At 41.1% G+C, this 17,567-nt stretch overlaps 1 protein-coding gene across 7 annotated transcripts in view; it reads right to left on the bottom strand.

Annotated features, from left to right (window-relative positions):
- Nucleotides 1-13,668, bottom strand: part of FAM184A (family with sequence similarity 184 member A) — a 63,698-nt gene extending 50,030 nt beyond the window's left edge. For 5 of the 7 annotated variants that reach the window (XR_014166840.1, XM_081905434.1, XM_081905432.1 and 2 more), the window contains exon 1: nucleotides 12,638-13,661. Coding sequence is in view for 6 of the 7 variants with exons in the window: in XM_081905434.1 (XP_081761560.1) it covers nucleotides 12,638-12,811 (174 nt within the window). In the remaining variant the exon portion in view is untranslated. Of the gene's footprint in view, nucleotides 1-12,637 lie in introns of all 7 variants that reach the window. The other 2 variants (XM_081905430.1, XM_081905431.1) reach the window with 2 other exon arrangements.
- Nucleotides 13,669-17,567: the final 3,899 nt, after the last annotated feature.

Raw genomic sequence — 17,567 nt, 5'->3', positions numbered from 1 at the left:
TTTCAAAGTATGCATTGTGTTAGATCTTATTTTTTCAAAATGCCATATAACACATATTCTGTAGCTACAGGGTATGCCATCCATTCCTCTTAGCCAATACAAAAATTATACACTTGCATTACCAATGCTTTAGTGTAGTTATTAAAATACTTCCTTTTCTATCACATAGAAATGCATGTACAAGTGTTATCTGCAATACCTATTCATATCTACTCATAAAATATTTCCCACATAATCAACTAAAATTAAAACTTTCCTTTCTAAATCTTTTAGTCATGAAGAAATCTTAACCTGCACAACATTTCATGTTTTTTCTTTTCTTTTTTAGCAATCAGAGCCCTCAGTCACAAGGCATGCTTGGCAAATCACACTAAGACAAACTTTGGCTTAGTGAGACTCTGTGGCTCCTAAAGAGGAGTTTGCAGTCTCTTTGCTCCACCTTTTGCTACCTCTCTAAGCCAGTGTTTGGCTTAGATTTAGAATGTTATCCAAACCTGAACTGATGCTGAAGCTATCTCTTCACTAACCACAAGCTACAGAGGTTGACATAATTAGAGTATGGCAGGAAAAAAACCTAGGGAGGAGCAAAGTTTTCTTAGCATGTTGTGCAAGCCAGTCCATTGTTTTAACTGTTATTTAAAAATAATTACTTTTCAGTTTTAAGAAACCAAAATAGTGCAGCACCAGAAAAATGTAATGTCACCATACACAGTAAATAAATTTATGCACTAGCTCTTAAATATGAAATCTAAAAAAGACTAGGTAGTATTAAAAGCGATATCCAAAATACAAGATGCTAACAAAGTTGAGCTATTCTTCTTGAAGGAGAATTTCAAGAGGTGGATTCAGTTACATTAAAAAAACCAATGACTAACCCCTGATTTTTCATGTTAATCACTCCCCCACCCTTGAATCTCAGATTTACAAACAAAACTGCTATATTCTTCCCAACAATGAAGGGGGTGTATACAGAAATAATCAACTTTACACAGCCTGGAACTAGTAATATACAGGAGTGTACAGAACAGGTTACTTTATCCTTCTCTTACAGCCAATCTTCCCTATGGTATCTCCCTCTAACAATAGACATAAAATGTTCCCTCAGTACTTTCTATATCACCCTTCTTCACATCTTCTTTAAAAGTACAATTTCTTCAACAAAATTAATGTAGAAATTTGTCCAATTCCATAGCATATGTTATGCCAAAGATTTGTGTTATTTTCTCCATCCAAAGTATTCTAGAAGCTCCAAAGCTCTGGAGTTCAAATAAAACATACTGATATTTCAAGGGGGGGGGAGGAATGTAGGGGTAGCAGGTAAGATGACAAATTTGTGTAGTTCATTTTCAGCACTTTTGCCTTCCAGTCAAGTATTCTGAATGTTTTGCATATATGCATGGCTTTTTGTTTGTTTTAAAACCTTTGGTCAAAGAAAATAGGTCTCTGAACTGTTACTTTTATGTAGTACTTGCTCAGATAGTTTAAAAGAGGTCTGTAAAAGCGCTTTAGGTGTCACAGTCAGTTCTGCTTATATCATACTTCTTCCCAATCCAGTCTTCACCTCAGGCTCAGCTTTAAGTTTGAAGGATATAGACCAAGACAAGATGGGGGAGTGTACAAGGAATTTTTTTAGCCGCTTACAAATATCTGTCATGCAAGGTACATACAAATAGTATGTATCAATGAACATGTGTGTCATTTCATATTTGTTATTCACAAAATAACAAATTGTTATTATTGGGTATTTCTTAATCTTTTTTCAGTAATGGCTTCAAAGCATCATATATTAACACAATCAGTCCTGTCTTTATAATTGCCATAGGCAATTTCCACTTGGAAGACATGGTTTGCAATGGAAAAAAGTAGATAGACATTAGGACCAGGTTGACACACGTCTGTGTAAACAATTTTCCAGTATATGGATGTGAGTTTATGAAATAGATGCTGCAGAACAATGGCTAGCAGCCATTTTGGAAAATATACTTCTGCTGATCTGCTCAGTGTTTTTTCCATTCCAAACCATGTCATGCAAGTAAAATTGCTGTAATTACTTTCCTGTGGAAGTCTATTAAAAGGAAAGAAATTTATGTTGTGAGTTAAGGCATTGAATATACTGAACTTTCTAGTCTTGCATTCCTTGTTAAAAGCAAATCACAACTTTGATCATCTGGAGAAGTACTGCTAGTTGCCCAACATTTTACAGAGGTCTAATAGGCCTCCAGGGAAGCGGGTGGCACTTTGGGTTAAACCACAGAGCCTAGGACTTGTTGATCAGAAGGTCGGCAGTTCGAATCCCCGCGATGGGGTGAGTTCCCGTTGCTCAGTCCCTGCTCCTGCCAACCTAGCAGTTCAAAAGCACGTCAAAGTGCAAGTAGATAGTTATCGCTCCGGCGGGAAGGTAGATGGTGTTTCCGTGTGCTGCTCTGGTTCGCCAGAAGTGGCTTAGTCATGCTGGCCACATGACCCGGAAGCTGTATGCCGGCTCCCTCGGCCAATAAAGCGAGATGAGCACCGCAACCCCAGAGTCGGTCACGACCGGACCTAATAGTCAGGGGTCCCTTTACCTTTAATAAGCCTCCACTAGAAATTGGGGATTTAGTGTTACTGATCTCAGGCTATGGAACATTGTTCTATCAGAGATTTTGCAGGCACTCTCATTTTTCATTGCCATGTGTCCCTTGAAGAACTTTTATATAGACAGGCCTATACCACTGTTTGAATTAATTGGTCAGCCAATCATTTTTATCTGTTTTGTACTTTTTTAAATGGTGTTTTATATTTTATTGTATATACTGCTGTATGCCCATGTTATATTGTAAGAATTGACAATATAAAACACTTCTTTAAACAAACTTTTAAAATTGCAAGCTAAAAGGTCATGTTGATAAATTAACTCAGTGTCTAAAAACTGAACATCTTTAGCAAGCAAATGATGTAAAAAACTTATAGAACTGTGGCTTCAATATGCTTGGGCGAAAGTTTCAAGGCAAATAACTTAATCTAAGAATTTGCACTTGTGCTTGGAGGCATTTACCCAATTACAGTGGTACCTTGGGTTACATACGCTTCAGGTTACATACGCTTTAGGTTACAGACTCTGCTAACCCAGAAATAGTACCTTGGATTAAGAACTTTACTTCAGGATGAGAACAGAAATCATGCTCTGGCGGCACGGCAGCAGCGGGAGGCCCCATTCTCTAAAGTGGTGCTTCAGGTTAAGAACAGTTTCAGGTTAAGAACGGACCTCCGGAACGAATTAAGTACTTAACCCGAGGTACCGCTGTATGTGCTGTTAGCTTTACAACTGGTGTTTGCCACGGTATGTTACTGAATATGTACAGATTCTGTATGTATGTTGATATACCAAGATCACATTTTCATACTGGGTGGCATTCAACTAAGTTTTACATAGACCCCTGAAATAAAGGGGCGTAATTTAGTAATGTTCATTAATTTTAATCAGTCTACTCTTGAGTAACACTTAGTTGAATACCCACTGCTTCTAAAGTCTTTTTCATTGCTAAGTATTGCTCAGTATTGCTTTTTCATTGCTAAGTATTTCATTGCTAAGAATATTTTAAATAAAATCTGATTCTAATCAGAGTGGAGAAATTTAGAGAAGCTCATACACTCAGGCAACAGGCTTATACTCATGATTGCCTTTCTGCTGCACCAAAGAATGCTGACTTTTAGGGGATGATTTTATGGGATGGGGGCTGCAACTGGAAAGGGGATGTAATAAAGCCCCCTAGTGAGCATGGAAAACATCACACACCTTGGGATTCTGGCTGTTGGAGTGCTGTTATTCCTAGTATTTTAAAACAGCACTTATGTTCAAGTATGCATGCTCAGAACCACAGCTTAAGGAAGACTGAGTGAGCAGTGGATTCTATAGTCTCACAGAATAGGTTTTCCTGGCTCCACTCTCCTCTACAAATTACTACTAGAAGGGGGTTAATGGCCCTGCAGGAAAGGTGTGGGTATAGCAGGAGCTGCAGCAGAATGGGAAAATTGGAAGAATTTTGTTGGGTGGGGGACTGCCTTATACAAGCGGATTTTCCACTCACTTAAGATATTTCTTCATCCTAAGCTAAGTATCTTTCATTTGGATTGTAAAGACATTCAGCAAACAGCTCATCTTAATGTCTGATCTTGTCACATCAAAGTCGCATTTTGTGTTTCTTTGTGATATTTATAAATGAATGCTAAAGTTATCTACTCAGTTGCATTGAAAAAATGCAACTTATAATGGTATTACAGACAAAAGTAGCAGGCAGATAATCATAAAATGTAATTACTTTGTTAATTAGTATGTTACTGAGCAGCATTCAAGACAGGAACTAAAAATAAACTCGCATTCAACTTCAAGCTATAATAGTATTGGAGCAGCTACTAGAACAAATGTTAGCCAGCTGTTACCTTGAGTAAGAAGAGAGATATGACAAAAATCAGATTATAATATTAAAATTATCATATTGAATTCCAGTTATCTATGTCACCCCTGTGACACAAAATAAAAGCATAGCTAGACAGGTAGACCATGACTAGAGATGATGCCACGTTCGGGGCTCATGCTTATTGTTTTAAGAGATGGTAGGAAATAAAACAGTGGCAAAGGCTGCAGTGAATTTTTCTCTTTAAATTAACTGTTGTTGTCATCAGTACCTAAACAATTAGGATATAACTTTCTCATCCACTGAGTTAGAAAATCTGACCAACAACAAAACTGAGACTTCAATTACACTATGCCTACCAAACTGATGATGTACACTCAACAGTCTTCTTTTGTTTGGATTTTCCCCCCTTGCAAAATGGTAGGAGAAAATGTCAATTAATATAATTTTTATTGTTCCACGTAGCAAGAAAACATATTTGGGGAGGTTTAAATATATGGGATACTTAATTCCCAACATTTATTTTAGCAAGAAGATAACATGATTGCTTTGGGTTTCACACTATCTGATATTAAACACTATTTAGACTTTCCAACATAGAATATTAGAAAAACTGTGGGGTGAAATGGAACATAAAACATCATTACTAATAAACAAAAAGTAAAACTTGCAGCAGTATAAAGAAGACTAAACTGTATGAAGGATGTCTACAAATTATATAATTCCACAATTCATTTTCAAATGATTTTTGTGAATGCTCAATCTGCTAGGATGACAATCCAGAATATTTGGCTCAAATTGCTTTTTAAAAGATTTCCAGAGTGTTGAGGTGTAATGCTAACATGTCAGGGCTTTCAAAAGACTTGTTTTGTGTAAATGTAAAACTTGCAAAGTGACTGAGGCTGCTATCCTACGTGAGAATCAGCCCCATTTAACTCAGTGGGACTTACTTCTGGGTGCACATATAAAGATTTGTGCTATAAGGTAGGTGAAAAGGTAAGAAGAGGAATCTCAAACTTCCAAACCTATATTGAAGGTTTTCCAACAGCTCAGTAAATTCTGGCCCAGTTCAGTAAGATGATCCATAGCATTTTGTGACAGCTAAAGCTTTGTAGTCCCATTGGTGATTGGACTTTGGATCTGGTGTAAATTTACTCCAGCCTAATTTACAACACTTTGCTTTATGCCCCTTTCTTGTACATAAGGATTGCTCCCTTAGCCAATATCCCTGACAATCAGTTGGTTTACTCTGAGCAGGACTGACAGCATTGGTTTAATTTTTTTATACATCTCAATAAATACTATTCTGCCTCCCAGATCACAACGTTGTGAGTCCCTTTCTCACCCATCATATCATCATATGTAATATAATTTATAAATTATTCCCTTGCTAACTTCCCAAATCCATTCCCCCCTCTATTCCTCTTTTTATATGTCAATTTCAGTTTCTCATTTAAAAAAAATAAATCTCAAGGAAACTCATCAGGATTATAGTTGAGATTTTTCCTACTGTACAAATTTTTGTATAGGATTTTGCCTAATATACTATTTTTGCAAATAATTTTTCCTGATATAATGCATGTTCCTATGCTATTTTTGGAATTACAGTGGTACCTTGGGTTACAAACACTTCAGGTTACAGACTCCGCTAAGCCGGAAGTAGTACCTTGGGTTAAGAACTTTACCTCAGGATGAGAACAGAAATCTTGCAGCAGCAGGAGGCCCCATTAGCTAAAGTGGTACCCCAGGTTAAGAACGGTTTCAAGTTAAGAACGGACCTCCGGAAGAAATTAAGTTCGTAACCAGAGGTACCACTGTATACGCATTTATATGCACACTTCACCCTAGAATATGCATCCCTAGCTGTAACCAAGGTTTGTTCTTAATTTATTATTTGTGGTTTGTCTGGGGGAGAAAAGACAAAACTGGGTTTGGTTGAAATGCTAAGCATTACTATGGCTTAGCTCAACAATTAGTAAAGCAGTAGGGCTCTGGGAGGAGCACTGTAGCGTCAATCTTTCCTCCAGAAACAGGCACATTTGCTCATTTGCGCTAAGCCACTGGAACCCTGTGAATCATACTGTCCCCTTGCTAGCACATGTATAAATGAATACAGAACAAAAGATCTGTGACTCAAACTAAGTTTCTGGGCCATTACAAATCCAGGGTTGTGTTCTCTTATGAGACTCCACGGCATGATGTGTGACCAAACACCTTAAAAAAGGAACATAAAAAGTTCCATTTGTTCACATATTTCTGGAAGGTTTTTGAGCATTGAAGCCATCTATGATGTAAGGATTTTTTAAATTTATTTTTTGCAGGGGGAAAGATATCTTAGGGAAACTCTCTGACCCAAATCCTACCATTGTTTGAGGATATAAGCATCCATATGATTACAAAAGATATTCAACCACAGCACAGAAGTAGATAAATTCAAGGAAGCTTCTCTCACACGGCTTTGTTTTGTACTGTATTTATCTTCTTAGCATAGAAACAAAGTTTTGGCTTCCAGAATGCTTGATTACTAAAAGAAGCTGACCCAAGAAAATGCATGCTCATTAAAATTCTACATATATACAACTGTGCAGAATACTAATTGGCTTGACTCAGAGAAACTTGTACAAGAGGGCAGTACATGTAAGGAGTATGGTACTTAGATTGACATACTGTAAGTACTTGCATTTGAATTAGGTTGGTAATAACCAGTTTGGAATAGAGACCAGTTGCCGACACTTCATCGCTGTTGTACCCATTTAACTGTGATCACCAGCTTGCTAATGCAGCAATGCAGCCAACATGCACAGGATTCCTTTGTAAATTACATGCAGAAGGATTCTACATGGATTTTCACAAATGAAAATTAGGCAGATGGACCTGTGTGCATGCCATATGCAACGTGGAAGCAGAAGACACTGACTGCGGAGGCATAGATGGTTCACACAAACCATAGTCTAGCACTATGTGGATGAGCCTCCATGAATCAAATGAAACATTGAGCTTGAACATTCCCCACTCCCATCTCCCATGCAGACAGCAGAATAACATCCACATAAGTTTTTGCTTTTAAAGAAGTTTGGCTTAGCATTATGTACAATGAAGTGATCCTGGTTTAAAACAATGATTCGTTAACAAGGCAAATTTATGATCCATTGTTTGAAGCTGACACAGCAGAGCGTATTTTAAGCCAGGATTCCTGGGTGATTAAACACATTTCATCAAGCTCCTTATGCTGAAAGATATATTGACAGAAGTAGCAATGGACCATCAGGCCTGGCCTTATGAGCCATGAGGTTCAGATATGGATGGGGGCAGTGGATTGTACCCCTGTTCACCCTCTGTCTGCCCTGACTAGCAGACTACCACTGCCACTGCTCACACCCAGCCATCCACCACTGTTGCCACCTCCTCCTACCTGCCCGGCACTAACTTGGCAGCATAGTCCTTTCCTCACTCTGAAGAAAAAGTTACTTCTAAAAAGTAAATCTGGCACTGTTGTATCAAAACAGCAGCACCTCAAGGTGCTGTGTGACCTTGCTCATAATACCTCACTTTGAGAAAGGGCACTTTCCTCAGAGTGAGAAATTGAGAACTTATACCATAGGAGTGAGCAAGTAGCAGATGAGACAAAGCAGTGAGGAAGAAAAGGTGACATGGTCCACCCAACTCTGGCAGTGCAATGTTTTGCATCAGCCCTGAGAACTGAAGATAATTCCTGTCTTCAGAGTTTCACTGACTTTAGAACGCCTCCTCAAAACTAATTTGTACAAACTGCAGATTAAAGAATCTGGAACATATGCTATTTGCTGATCTGCTGAAGAACTCTGATTTACAAAGACACGTGTACATATAGTCCAGTAACCATTACAAAAGTTAAACAATGCTATGCTGTATTAGAGCATAATCAGCAGCAAACTGTAGGATTTCATGTATCCATTGTTAGTGATATGCAGAGCAGACCCACAGAAATATCAACAAACTTTACTAACTTTAGTCCATGCATTTCAATGTGTCTTCTACTCTGAGTGTGACTTAGTTGGATAAAACCTATGCTTTCCATCTTCTCAGACCTGACGAAAGATCCTACTATTATACAAAGGTAGTCGGTCTCCAAGACGCCATACCCTTTTTGCATTGTTATTACAGACAAATGCAATTTTTTTGAAATTTTACTTTGGGTGAACTGTCTACACTCATTGAAGCCTAACAACTACAGACAAAAAGAAAGGAGCTCTATCATAAGCATTTTCACATAGACAAGTCTGTCAGTCTGAAATGTTTGTTACAGTCCAGGCAAGTTGCCAGCATTTCCACTCCAATACATTAATTGGTAAAAGGAACAAAGATTCATTCTACAACAAGGAGTGTTTATTTCCCTTCCTCTCTCAAGACAGACAAAGAAACACTACACAAACCTGAAGAAACTTTATGCATGTATTTGAAGTTAACATATTTGGGAACACATCCATTACATTTAAAGCACAAGATACCTTTTATTCATGTAGCCCTGGTACAGCAATAGTTGACATTAGTTATTCCATTCGTTATTCAAGCTTTTATGGGTAATTCATGTCACAGAGGTGGTGGGACAAATGAGGTTCATATTAGGCTGCTTGCAGAACAAGAGGTAATTCTGCTCTTCCCAGGGAGGTTCCCAATTCTCATTTATTGCCCATCCAACTGCAGCTCCCCACCCAACCCACAGCATCCCATGCTGTTCCTCAGGATCCATTGATTCCCATGAGCATCCATGAGGGTATGGCTATGTAGCAAGCAGATAAGCCCATTCCAAAAGTAAAAATCAAGTCACAATATGTAGGATCCAACCAACTGTGAATAAAGCTCAGCCCATTTTCTGGCTGTTTGCACACGGTTATTGTACTTACATGTGTATATATAAATACAGTTATATATTTATTGTAAACCACTTTGAGATCTTTCAGATATTAAGCAGTTTATAATTCGATACAATAAATAAATAAATATATAAATAAAGCTGAGGACTACTACCTAGCTAAGTTGAAGCTTTGAGGGAACAAAAACTCAAAAGTAGTGAAGTGTTCAATAGGGAAGAAGCAAGAGGACACAACATCCCACACATAATTAACATTTTATTGTGGCGTCTCACTCAGTCCTTCTATTTTCAGTTAAATCATCTGAATGCCATCACATCTGCAGCTAAAACCATACAAAAGGAAGGCATGAGGAGACCTAGTTACACAAAAATTGTTACTAACAGACACAAAAGGCAGAGAACCCCCAAAAAAGTCAAATGAGGACTGAACATGTTCAGTACACAAAGAATGCTGAATGTGGGATGGGGGGAAGACCCGAATAAGGTATACTGAACAACCGCAGTATGCAACATTTTGTTGTAGCTCTAACTTGTCTACATTGCATTTAGCAAAGAAGAAAGGCACTTCCTACAGAGCCCAAGTACAGTCATACTTTGAGTTGAAGTAGCTTTGGGTTAAGCGTTTTTGGGTTGTGTTCCGCGGCGACTGGAAGTAACGGAGCGTGTTACTTCCGGGTTTCACCACTTGCACAGATGCTCAAAATGACGTCACGCGCATGCGTGGAAACGGCGAATCACACCTGTGCAGGTTTGCTTCAGGATGCGAACGGGGCTCCGGAACGGCATGGAGATGAAGTTACAAGGTTAGTGGCCTCCTATACACTTTATTGTATTTTAACACAAGAGCCTGCTGTATCATACAAAGGTTCATCATATCCAACATCCCACAGTGCCCAACCATGTGTCTCAGGGAAATACAGAAAGAGGTTTGGAGCACATAGGTCTCTCCTACTGTTGTTCCATAGCAACTGCTATTCTGAGGCATATTACTTCCAAATTTGAATGTTTAATATTGTCACTGACAGACCTATCCTCCATTACACTTCTCCAATCTAAATCAATGGAGGTTAAAGTCAGAGTGTTAACAAAGCATTTCTGTAATGAGCAAGTTTTCTGCTCATCTGAGACCCCTTTCTTCTTATGAGTACTGCTCTAATGTTCTTATTTTGTGATGTTTTAAATTATGTACATTGTAGGTCAGATTCAACTAACTAGTGGAAGCCTGTGCAAGGACTTCTGCTAATGCAGTGGGGCTTCCCTCTGCTCTCTCATGCACTTCAGACTGGCTCTGGGAGTTTATGAGAACCCCCAGCATAGCACACAGAGAGAGGAGAGGAAAGATCTTTCCGTTGGGCAAACAATAATGTTTGTGTTGACAGAAAGGCTGGAAAAGTATGATATTGAATTTCTCCTGCATTTTTTTTCTTTGTAAGCCAATTCAAGATGTATAAAAAGCAAGATATACATTAAAAATACATACAAATATAAAGAGACTCCAAAGCGACCAACTCTCATTGGAATTAATATAAGCATTTGTTACATTAGCATAAAATATTTTCTTTCACATATACATAAAACTTAACATACCCCTTTTAGTACAGATATTATTATTACTCTAAATTACCATCCGTCTCCCACTTTTTCAAAACACAATTGCCCAACACCACCAAATCATCCACAGATTTATTAGCATAAAACAAACTTGCCACAATGTTTTGAACAAAGAGTACAGCACTACAACTGTATACATTTACATAGGCTGATAAACATACACCTTAATTCATTCCCCAAATCTACCAGTTTAGGCTGGATAGCCTGAGCCTTCTTTTTCCTTGGGATAAAGTTTTGCACTTCATTAAACAGACATCCTTAAATAAGGTTAAAGAACACTGTTCCTGGCTTTAGAGTACTGTACAAAGAAATATCTATATCTTTGTTTTTCTTTCCCAAACTTACTACGCTTCCATGCTAAAGGTTTATAGGCACTGACCTTACATTACATTATTCCAGGAAGCAAGCTCTAGTACATCAAACATGGGCAAGCAGAAAAAGCTGGTGGAACTATGCAGAAACTCTCCCAAATAGAGCATTTACAGGGATGTAGAGGGGCTGAATCAGCTCGGAATCACATTACAGCATCTGATCTGATTCCAGCCTGGAGCACCAGCTCCAGAGTAGGACTGTGGCCAGTCAACTTGAGCAGGAAAGGTGTGGATGGCCAACATATTTTTGTAAGATATTTACTAAAATATGCCAGAAAAGTGCACAAGAACAAGAAGTCTGGAATTCTGGTTCTCTCACCAATTGTATCTCACATGCCAATGCTATAGTACATTACTTGGATCTTCTAAAGAGGCCCTGCTCTGGAATCCATCTAAAAGGCAGACTATTTTAGCCTCCACCAGGAGCCCTGTCTTTTTTGTAGCAGCCCTGATACTATGCAACTCTCCTAAGAAAAGTTAATTAGCATCCTCCCTGCTGGCTTTCTGAAGGGAGGTAAACACTTTTAGTTTCAGTTCGCCCTTGAGATCTAATAATTGCTGTGTTCACAGTTTTTTGCTGTACAATACTGCTACTTTTCTTTTTTGTTGGATCTTTCTTTTGTATTTCGTTATGCTTTACCTTTTGTAAACTTCTATGTGGAATGAAAAGCTTAAAATTAAACAGGTAGGCTTTAAGAAAGTTGACAACAATCTACGTAAATCATCATTAAAATTATTCCAGAGTGATTCATTCTGTGGAATTATTATGCAAAAAGAATTATACAATAGGAGCTAAAAAAAACTTACTACTTGCATAAATGAAAGCACCAATATTAAAGCCAGAGAGCTATAACAAGACAATTTAAACACATGAGATGATACGTAACTGGATTCCAAACATAAGACAAAACATGCAGCCTGAGCCTATGCATGTTTACTCATAAGTAAATCCTACTGTGTTCAACAGGGTTGACTAGCAAGTGACTGTGCATAGGATTGTAGCCCTTGTTCCACACAAATGCTACCCTATGAACAGATGCAACTTTTATGTTTAAAGAGGGACAATGATAAATATTAGTATTGCTATTAGAACGGTTCTTCTATTAAGTGGATATAGAGAAATAAGTGCAACACTAGACACAACCTTATCACCTATCAAGGTACTCTCTGCAATAACTGACACAACAGCAATTGTAAAATTAATGCAGCCCTCTCTTATAAGAAATTTTGTCAGATTTAAGTGGACAGCACAACTGAGACTTTACTCTCTCCAATGCAGGCTTGTAAACACACTTTTTAAGGTTCAGAAAAATTATAATTAAAAAAAATGGGAGCAAGAAAAGAACAAACAAATACTCTACCAAATTGGGAGGGGGGAGATGCTTAGAGGATGGAGGGCTCCCTCCTACCTTGGTGAGCTGCGCTATTTTCTTGCTCATTTTGAGATGGAGATCCTGATTATATTCCATGCCGAGCTGGGAGGAGGCGGCCGACGAAGAAGTGGAGGTGGTGAATTTTCCAGCGCTCCCCGAGGAGCTGCCGCTGTAGTAGTGCTGCTGCCAGCTCATCCCTGGTGTCGCCATCTTCCACAGCAAAGAAACCCTGCCAACCGCTCTGCCAAGCGCCGGGAGGAGAAGGGCGAGGGCGACACGAAAATAGGGGTGGGGGAGGAGGGGGGTTGTTGAGGTGGCAGGCGGAGGAAAAAGACAAGGATAGAGATGGAAAGCAGCTAATGCTGGTGGCGAACAGGACGGCGGGGGGTGAGGGGGGAAAGGCGAGGGGGGGAGCAGGTCAAACTACCTCTTCACCTCCCCCCCTCCAGTCCCCGCTGCTACCTCCTCTCCCTCACAGCGTCTCCCCTCGTCCCCCTCCCGGCCTTATTTGCCACTCTGGCTCCTTCTGCACCATTTTCCTTCGTGGGGAGGGGAGGCGGGTGAGGGACCCACAGACTCCCCGCTCCTTGCCCTTCAGTTCAGGTGAGGGAGGAAAGGATGGGGCGGTCGGGGAAGGATCTCCTGAGGTAACCACAAGCCGCCCCCTGCGGGCTCCTCAGAGATTCCTGCTGCCGTTTCCTTTTTAAACCTCCCCCCCTGGGGCAACGGATAAACGAGCGAGGACGGGGGGGGGGGGAGCGCGGGTCTCGTGCTCTCCGTCCCCGTCAACCCCTCACAGCGGCGCCTTTCCTCCTCCCGTTCTGGGAGCGGCGCTCCCCGCGGGACCCTTCCCCGGGTCCCGCGAGGGAAGGGGGAACCCGAGCGGAGCGCCCCCCGCCGTTTCTCTTGCACGGGGGGGGGGGTCCTCTTCCCCTCCCGCCGCAGCTCGCCTCGAAGACAAGCGGGCAAAGCCCCCCCCCCTCCAAGCGAGCGACGCCGACTGTTGCTACCGAAGCCGACGCTGCCCGCTCGGCGCTCTTTGGCCACAAGAGGCCAACGCTCCGTTACCAGGGTCTCGGAGAACTGTTTACGCCGCGCGCGTGGCGTCATTTCCGCCGTCCATCCTTCTCTCCCCCCCCCCCCACGCGCGCGCCCGCCGCCGTCAGTTCCCGCCCCTTTCAGTACCTCGGAAAGGGACTTAATTTTAAGTCGCGCACGCGCAGATGCGCTCTCCAGGGTGGTTAGTTAAAACCTTTACGACGGGCGCGCTAAGAGGGAGGCGCGAGAGAGCGCCGTGTGCTGTTAAGACCCACGAGAAGCGGCTCTGAGGACACAGCTCTATAATAAGCATTGCTCTCCCGCGCTGGCGTCACGAGCGCGGGCTGCAGCAACGGCCAGGGCGGCCCTAAGGAGCAGGTTGGGTGGCGGTTGGTGGGCTGCTTCCCGCCATAGTGATCCTTCGTTGGGAACGATTGCAAATCACCTCTCCCTCTCTCCGAAACAAACACATCTGCTCAGAACTCCAGAGATTCTTCTGAAATTATACTGTACATATGCACTTATGATAGCGAAATAAGAACATAAGGAGAGTCTGCTGGATCAGGCCAGTTGTCAACATCAGATCCAACATCCTGTTGTCACAGCGGCTGGACAGTTTCCTGCAGACACACGAGCCAACTCCTAGGGGCCGAGATCTCTCCCTCCCAATAAAATATATGGGCTCCCCCCCCCCCAAGTTAGTGGGCATCACCATTCAAATGGTGTGTGTGCACCACTTCTTGCGCTCAGTTATGTGAGGCTCCCGCAATTTTTTATTCAAGTTGGCACCCCTGTCTGTGGGAAACAAGCCGGATTCAAGCACAAGAGCTCTTTCTCCTTCTGTGGTTTCCAGAAACTGGAGGCAGAGCATAGCCATCATGGCTAGGAACCATCTCCTCCATGAATTTGTCTAATGCTCTTTTAAAGCCATCCAAGTTGGTAGCCATTAGTGCCTCCATGGGAGTGAGTTCCATAGTTTAATTATGTGCTGTGTTGAAAAATCTCCCAACACTCAGCTTCATTGGATGTCTATGAGTTCTAGTGTTATGAGAGAAGGAGGGGGGAAATTCTCTATCCACTTTCTCCATACTGTGCATAATTTTATAAGCTTTCATGTCACATCTTACTTGCCTTTTTCTAAATTAAAAAAGTCTCAAACATTGCAGCCTTTCTTTATAGGAAAGTTGCTCCATCCCCTTGATCATATTGGTTGCCCCTTTCTGAATCTTTTCCAACTCTGTAATATCCATTTTGAGGTGAGGCGACCAGAACTGTACACGGTCCAACCACTTAGCCTCCGTATATGCAAGAGGAGAGGGTGGTAAAGGTCATACTTAGGTCTTCTTAGATATACTGTATATCACACACAGAACATATCTAGAATTTATTATCTATTTCAGAACATGTGGCCTTCCACAAGGTCATCAACCATTTTAAAAAAATGAAATCTACTGAACTAATATTGTAATGATGGTTCTCTAAAATACAAATTCCTTTCAAGTAAGAGTTTCAACTTTCTAACCTTAGGAAACCAGCACAGAATGAAAATCCATTCATGATTAGTATGCATTATACAGGAATGAACACGGCACTAAATAATGTGCTAATTTATCTGAGCAGAGCAAAAAGGGAATTAATTTATGTTTAAATAAGCCAATACATGAGGGAGAGGGAGGAACATCCCTCAAGATTTATCTGCAATAAAATCTGTTGTCAGTTTTAGCTGAGACAGGATTCTACCAACGTGAACAATGAAACTCCCTTATAAATTAAAACAGTTTAAGTTGGTGTGATTTTGAAATAAAGCCATATATTTCAGTTTGGCTTCAAGGATATTTGGCTGCTCTTTCCTTAACTTCATTTCATCAGTAGCCAAGGAACTGTGGTGTGGGATGCACAGACAGCAGCTTTAAGGAGTTCAGAGGTTGCAGGTGCAGGGGAACCAAACAGGTAATGCTCATCATGTGAAAATATCCCTGCTGCTTCTCTAGGGTGCACAGCAACATGCAAATGTGACTTGAAATGCCACAGAGAAACAACCTCACTGCACTTAAAGCTACCAATGCACACATAGCCTTTATGGCAGTAATAGCAAGTCAAGTCCAAAGCATTTTAAGTGTTCCTCCTATCCCAAGGGATAAGAAGAGGTTTCAGGGACAATGCTGCAGGATTTAATGTCCTTTGGGGGCAGTGCATAGGAAATTTGCAGCATCTTGGTATTCTTTGTTTCAGTTACAACTGAAAAGCAGAGCTTACTAGAAGTTAAGCAACACTCCTATAGCAGACAGCAAATCTGCTAATCTGACATCATGTTTCCAGAGAGAACCCTTGTATCTCAAGATGCTACAGCACTCATCTCTATTTCACTGGCTCCAAACTCTTTATCTGAGCTCCTCCTGCCAACTTCTCAAACGAAAGAGGAATCTCAATCTGTTAAGGAATATGAATATTATTTTGTTAAATTCCAGACTCCTATCGTGTGGCACTCTTTTTAAACCAGAATGATAGACCCATGATCAGTAATCAAAACGATATCACTGCTTTGGAGTGTGCTGCATATGCAACTAGTTGCTGCTACCACCACCATTTGGTTTCTTGGTTAGACCTTGACTCCAGTTTGCTCAGCTGGGAAGGAGGCAGTGGCGTAGCGTGGGGGGTGCAGGGGGGCCAGCCGCACCATCTGGGGGTTAGAGTTAGGGGGCGCAAATCCACGGGTTAGGGGGTGCAAATTACTTGCCTTGCCCCGGCTGCTGACAACCCACGCTACGCCACTGGAAGGAGGCAGAAGAAGCATTGCACAGGAGAGAAAGGCAGGAATGCACACCTGACTCTATATGAACGTTAGACAACCTGGTGCCCTCCAGCTGTTTTGGACTGCAAATCCCATCAGCCCCAGCCAACACAGATGGCAACAACCAGACCCATGTGCATCAATAGCTTTTCTATGAATGCAATCCATTTGTTTCACTTGCAGCCTTTGTGACACACATGCTAGGGTTTGGTCAGACTTGAAGTTTGGTGTACTAAACCACATGTTGTGGAAACATTTCCCCTCTTTGTTTTTTGCTCAGCTGTAACGCTTTTACATAAAGTTTATGCCTTACAGAGCTTTGGCACTTTGCAGATTCTGAAAGCCCTTTCTATAAGCTTAGTATTTCTAATAAAATTCAGAAATACAGCAGGATTATCTTCTGTATTTTTAGAGCAGCATACATCCTTTCGGTGCCTTTGCTTAAGGAAGCACCAGCATAATAATGGAGACATACTGTGGTAAAAGGGTGCAGACAAGGGAGAAAGCAGGGCTGCTATAATAGGACATGTACAAATGTGCCATTCATTGCGACCTCAGTTTTGGCAAGAAAGAGGTCATTAAATATGAATGCAGGCCCTTCTTGGGAAATTACAGTGAATATATTTATGAAATAGGAAAGCAGCACTACTGGTTTGAGACCCAATAAAAAGTAGCGGGAGCACTTGAGGCGAGGAAAGGTTTGTGAGTAAAACAAAGGAATGTGAGAAATCAGCACTGATATTTTATTGGGAAACAGTGGCAAAAAGTTGCACAAGGCAGCGAAATGCAGGCAGGTCAGGATGTTTGGGAAGAACTCTTGGTGATCTGAAGGAAATAGGTAAGGATTTCTGACTCTAGTTGTACGGTGAAATAAAATGACTCCTGCATTGCAGGGGTTTGGACAAGATGACCTTCCAGCTCTATGATTCTATGACTCCCCCTCCAAAATGTTATCACTGAAACAAATAAAGCTGTGGTAGAGGCTTGAGAAAGTAACCAGAAGTTGGTTTTTGTGTGGTGGGACTGTGAGATCAGTTCGCTTCTGGCATTCATCCAGAACAAATCCCTGGATTAAGAATTTTTTCAATCCCAGTGTATGCCTTGTGCATCTGACTCTCAATGGCCGATCTCTGCATA

Source organism: Podarcis melisellensis, assembly GCF_964234715.1.
Source record: "Podarcis melisellensis genome assembly, chromosome: 3".
Lineage (NCBI taxonomy): Eukaryota > Metazoa > Chordata > Lepidosauria > Squamata > Lacertidae > Podarcis > Podarcis melisellensis.
This window is presented reverse-complemented; position numbering and strand designations above follow the sequence as displayed.